Genomic DNA, 4,925 nt, shown 5'->3' on the forward strand with positions numbered 1-4,925 from the left:
TGTGTATATAGTCTTTTAATTTTATCTTACGTAAACACGTAATTAATCCTGAAGAGAAATTCGTAATTGGAATACTACGTTCAGACTTCCCTTTGTCATCAAGACTTAACAGCCTGGCCAAAATTAATGATTATCAGTGTGAAAGGAGACGATTTTCAAACATTTATGGATTTTGATACTACTGAACTGCATTAAGCCCGTGTTTATATTTAGTAACATACTGATATCTTTACAAAGCTTGGCGGAATTTGGGACTACAAGCTATCCCTCGAATCCCATACCTGTGGGAAAGAAAAGCGTACTTTTTATTGTTTCTTTGTTTTTAGTATTTATGTTTTTCATATAATGGAACTTACGATTCTGAAAAACAAATATTTTTCTCTCCACATCCGTACTCTTTCCTTTTCGTTGGGGTATGGGGTTTCACGAGAAACTATTCCCAAACTTCTCCAATTGATTTTGGGTTCAATTCTATTACACCTACAGTAACTATTTTCTACCAAATTGTTGTAACTGAAATTTTATCGAGAGCAAACTATAAGAAGTCTTTTGGGTGATGGACTTGATCAACATTAATTACCATCGGCTGGACCTAAGCTGCTTTTAGTAGTGTCCATTTTATTGCAAAACCACACATACCTTCCTCTTTTGACTAAGCTATATCTTTTATTTTTTCCTTGTTTTAGTCATTGAATTGCGGCCATGCTGGGGCGCCACCTTTACGGGTTTCTTTGAACAAATTGACCCCAGTACTTATTTTTTTTAAAGTCTGGTACTTCTGCATTTCTCTTGCTGAATTACTAAGTTTCAGAGCTATAAACAAACCAACACTGGTTGTCAAGTGGTACACATACACACGCACACGCTAGGCTTCTACACAGTTTCTGTTTACCAAATTCACTCACAAGGCATTAGTTGATCTGGGGCTATGGGAGACGACACTTACTCAAGGCACTGCACAGTGGGACTGAACCTGAAACGTTGTGGTTACAAAGGAAGCTTTGTTAACCACACAGCCTTGCCAACACCTCTTTCAGAGTGATGCTTAAAGCTAGCATTTTTTCGTCTTTACACATCAATCTCTTTCAAAACAATTGATTCAACTCTGCCTTTACGTTCAGTTGTATTTGTTGCTGATTAATCAAGGTGACTTCTGATTGAGCACACCTTTGATCACAGGTATTTCTGTGAAGATAGTTGGGTATGATTTAAGGTAGATTTGTCTTGTTATTTATGGAAGATCCATGAGGTTGCATAAATAGCCACTTGAGCCATTCAGCATCTCCTGCTTCCTTCTTCTGTTGATTCTTAAGCCTTAATTCTGGAACCTCAGTATCCTGTGTGAGTTTGAATACTAGTTGTTATTGCTATTGTTTAGCCATGATTAAGCAGACTTTTGATCAATCCAGCCATGCCCATTCTGTCTTTTTTTTTTTTATATCAGCCAATGTATACTCCTTTAAGACAGTGGCATGTTATTTGAGGGAGAATTGGTTGATCTGTCATCTACAGAGCAGTTATCTTATTGATTCAGTTGAATACAGAGATTAATGCTATTGTTTATTGTTTTAACCACATTGGAAATTGTGGGTGGAAAAAAATACTAACCTCTGTAAGAGGGTGATTCAGACAAGGTGAGTTAATACCGGCTGCCTGTTGTTGGTTTCTGGAAGCAGTAATGAGTATGTATGGTTAGATGTCATCATCATCATTTGGCATCTGCTTTTCATGTTGTCATAGGTTAGACAGTTTGACCGGAACTGGTAAGATGGAGAGCTGCATCAAGTTCCAATCTGATTTGGCATCGTTTCTATAACTAGATGCCCTTTTTAACCCAACCACTACAAGAGTCTAATAGGTGCTTTTTATGTACCACTGGCATGGGTGCTTTTTATGTATCACCTGCACAGGTGCCAGTTATGTGACACCAGCATCAGCCACAACAATGATTTCACTCGGCTTGAATCTTCTCAAGCATATTGTCAAAGATCTCAATCACCTCCATGAGACCCAATGCTGGAAGATCATGTTTTACCACCTTGTCCCATGTCTTCCTAGATCTACCTCTTTCACAAGTTCCCTCCACAGTTAGAGATTGGTACTTCTTTTCACAGCTGTCCTTGGCCATATGCGTCACATGATCATACCAGTGCAGTTGTTTCTCTTGCATACCATATCTGATGCTTGTTATGTCCAACTTTCCTCTCAAGATGTTTACGCTCTGTTGTACATGCCCACTGACATTGCACATCCAGCAAAGCATGCTAGCTTCATTTCTTTCAAGCCTATGCATGTCCTCAGTGGTCACAGCCCATGTTTCACTGCCGTGTAGCATGGCTGTTTGCACACAGGCATCATACAACCACTGTTAGTCATTTTTACTATATTGTAATGCTGGGTTGGACTGAAACTGATAATAGTCACTTGTTACCTTGACTATCAACAACTGATTACTTTTTGTCAATGAATGGGAAAATCTATTCTGAATTGTACAGTGGTTCAGAAAAAGCCATGAGGGTTAATGCTCTGACATTTACAAGAATATGTATATCGATATAGATGTATATATTATATTGCTGTAAGAAGTTTGCTTCTCAACCACATAGTTCTAGGTTCAAGTCCCACTGTGTGGCACCATGAGAAAGCATTTTCTACTATAGCCCTGGACTGTCTAAAACCTTGTGAATGGGCTTTTTCCCCCCACCACTGCTTGACAATCGGTGTTGGTTTGTTTCTGTCCCTGTAACTTAACAGTTCTGCAAAAAGTGTGATAGAATATATATACTAGGTACAAACATAAAAAAATACTAGGGTCAATTCATTTGATTACAACCCTTCAGGACAGTGCTCCAGCATGGCTCAGTTCAATGAGAAGAACAAATAAAAAATAAAAACACACACAAAGAGATGCATGCAGGATGTTTGCTAAATAAAATTCGTGCTGAGGGTTATGAGCAATTTAGAAAACTTACTGTTATTAGTATTGATTCAGTTGCCCTGACAACAGAGCTTATCCATGCATTGTTTGGTTTACTTGCTGTCGGTAAGATCTGTTTGGTGTTTAGTAAATGATGTCTGTGGGGAGAGGGATGTTTCTTGGGGACATTTGAAAGAATTACTCCTTCACTTCCATCACACATAGCTTTGAATTAATTGGCAAAGTGATGAGTAAAAAAGAAATCACTATTTTGAAGTAAGATAAAATATCCAAAAACAGTGATGTAGTAGGGAACAGATAAATGGAATTAGCTCCAGGCTGTATGTTCCTTTTTAGGGTCCATAAAACTATTTGGATCTTCTCTATAATGTTTAAAGAAAAAAAGAATGTGTTCCATAAAGAAGGAAAATAAAGTTCCATAAAGTGGCAAGTCTCTTATTCAACTACACTGCCAGGAAAAGATAAAAAAGTGTATATGAGGAAAAGGTTTGGCATTTCAAACCTTCAAACTTGGAGTTAATATTATTTCAAATAACACTTTTGATGCAGGAAGTTTGTAATATCTTGCAAATATCTCCATGGAACTTCGCTTATTCAATGAATAACGATATAAAAATCAATGCTTGCCTTTGAACAGATCTTAATCTACGATAAGTTAGTGATGGTTAATAGAGTTTGATTGCCCATACTCATATCCTAATTATGATATTTTTATGATTTATAATAATAATGAAAAAGTATTGACAAAGAAGTTACTCAAAACAACAAGTGTTCCTTTGCAAAAAGAAAATTGACACGATTAGATTTACGCAAAGAATCTTGGTTAAATTTATAGTAAGACGATTTCGGAGCAAGGTACATAACTCTGCTTGTTTCAATTTATGGCCTATCTTGGCTGAAACTAGAAACAACCAGTTATAAAGTTAATTGTTCAAACAATATGTAAATGAATCAATTTTTTTTCCCGACATCTGCTTTTACTGTTAATAATGTTTTCTTTTTAATATTTATTTGTAGACAAGCCTAAGGAAAAGATGGTTTTTTCTTCGAATGTTCTTTGTATGTGGAGTTGTCATCACTCTGTTACTTTATATTGTATTCAGTCAACGAGTTAAAGTAATACCGGCCACAGATTCATGGGACATTCCAGTGATTTGGAGTCCAATAAAAGACGTAGGTGTCATTTTTATGCAGCTTTCTGAATATAGCATTTATTAAAACAAAAATTTTAGACTTCACTTTAGGCATATGCATGGGTATGTAGTTAAGAGGCTTGCTCCTCAACCATTTTGTTCCAGGTTCATTCCCACTGCAGGCACTTTAAGCAACTATTTTCTATTATAGCCCCAGACCAACCAAAGCCTTGTGAGAGGATTTGGTAGGCAGAAACTGAAAGAAGCCTGTCGTATGTGTGTGTACACTCACACAAACATATACACAAATACTGTATACTTTGGTTTATATACCACTCTATTGACAAATATATGAGTGCCTAATTTTCTGACTTATAGGTTCTTAGATGACTATATCTATATGTGTGTATGTATATATATATATATATATATATATATATATATATATATATATATATATATATATATATATATATATATTTATTTATATATATATATATTGGGTTGGAACAAAAGTTTGTACCATTTTTAAAGTAAAATTAAAAAAACAATATTTAGATATTTGTATATAAATAAATCACATATGCCTCATTTTGTTCCACTCTCTTTCACTATCTTTGAGGCAGCTTCATGATTTCATCCTCCGAGAACTTGGCATTTTTCTGGGCTATGAACATCTGATTTTGCCGAAGTTCATATATATATATTTATATATTTATTTCTGTGTAAGTTAGAGGTTGAGAAACCAACTAAGGGATAGTACCAATCCAATATACTGCTGAATAACCTGCACTTATTCATAGTCAAGTGCTAGTTATTGCATGGCAATCTCACAATTGAGTATTATATATGGG

At 35.6% G+C, this 4,925-nt stretch overlaps 1 protein-coding gene across 4 annotated transcripts in view; it reads left to right on the forward strand.

Moving 5' to 3' along the window:
- The window catches only part of LOC106876404 (probable methyltransferase-like protein 24), a 22,127-nt gene that overhangs the window by 5,986 nt on the left and 11,216 nt on the right, over positions 1–4,925 (forward strand). For all 4 annotated transcript variants that reach the window (XM_052974433.1, XM_052974429.1, XM_052974432.1 and 1 more), the window contains exon 2: positions 3,956–4,111. In XM_052974433.1, coding sequence (XP_052830393.1) covers positions 3,989–4,111 — 123 coding nt within the window. In that variant the 5' untranslated portion in view covers positions 3,956–3,988. The remainder of the gene's footprint in view (positions 1–3,955; positions 4,112–4,925) is intronic.

The sequence above is a fragment of the Octopus bimaculoides genome, chromosome 18 (assembly GCF_001194135.2).
Source record: "Octopus bimaculoides isolate UCB-OBI-ISO-001 chromosome 18, ASM119413v2, whole genome shotgun sequence".
Lineage (NCBI taxonomy): Eukaryota > Metazoa > Mollusca > Cephalopoda > Octopoda > Octopodidae > Octopus > Octopus bimaculoides.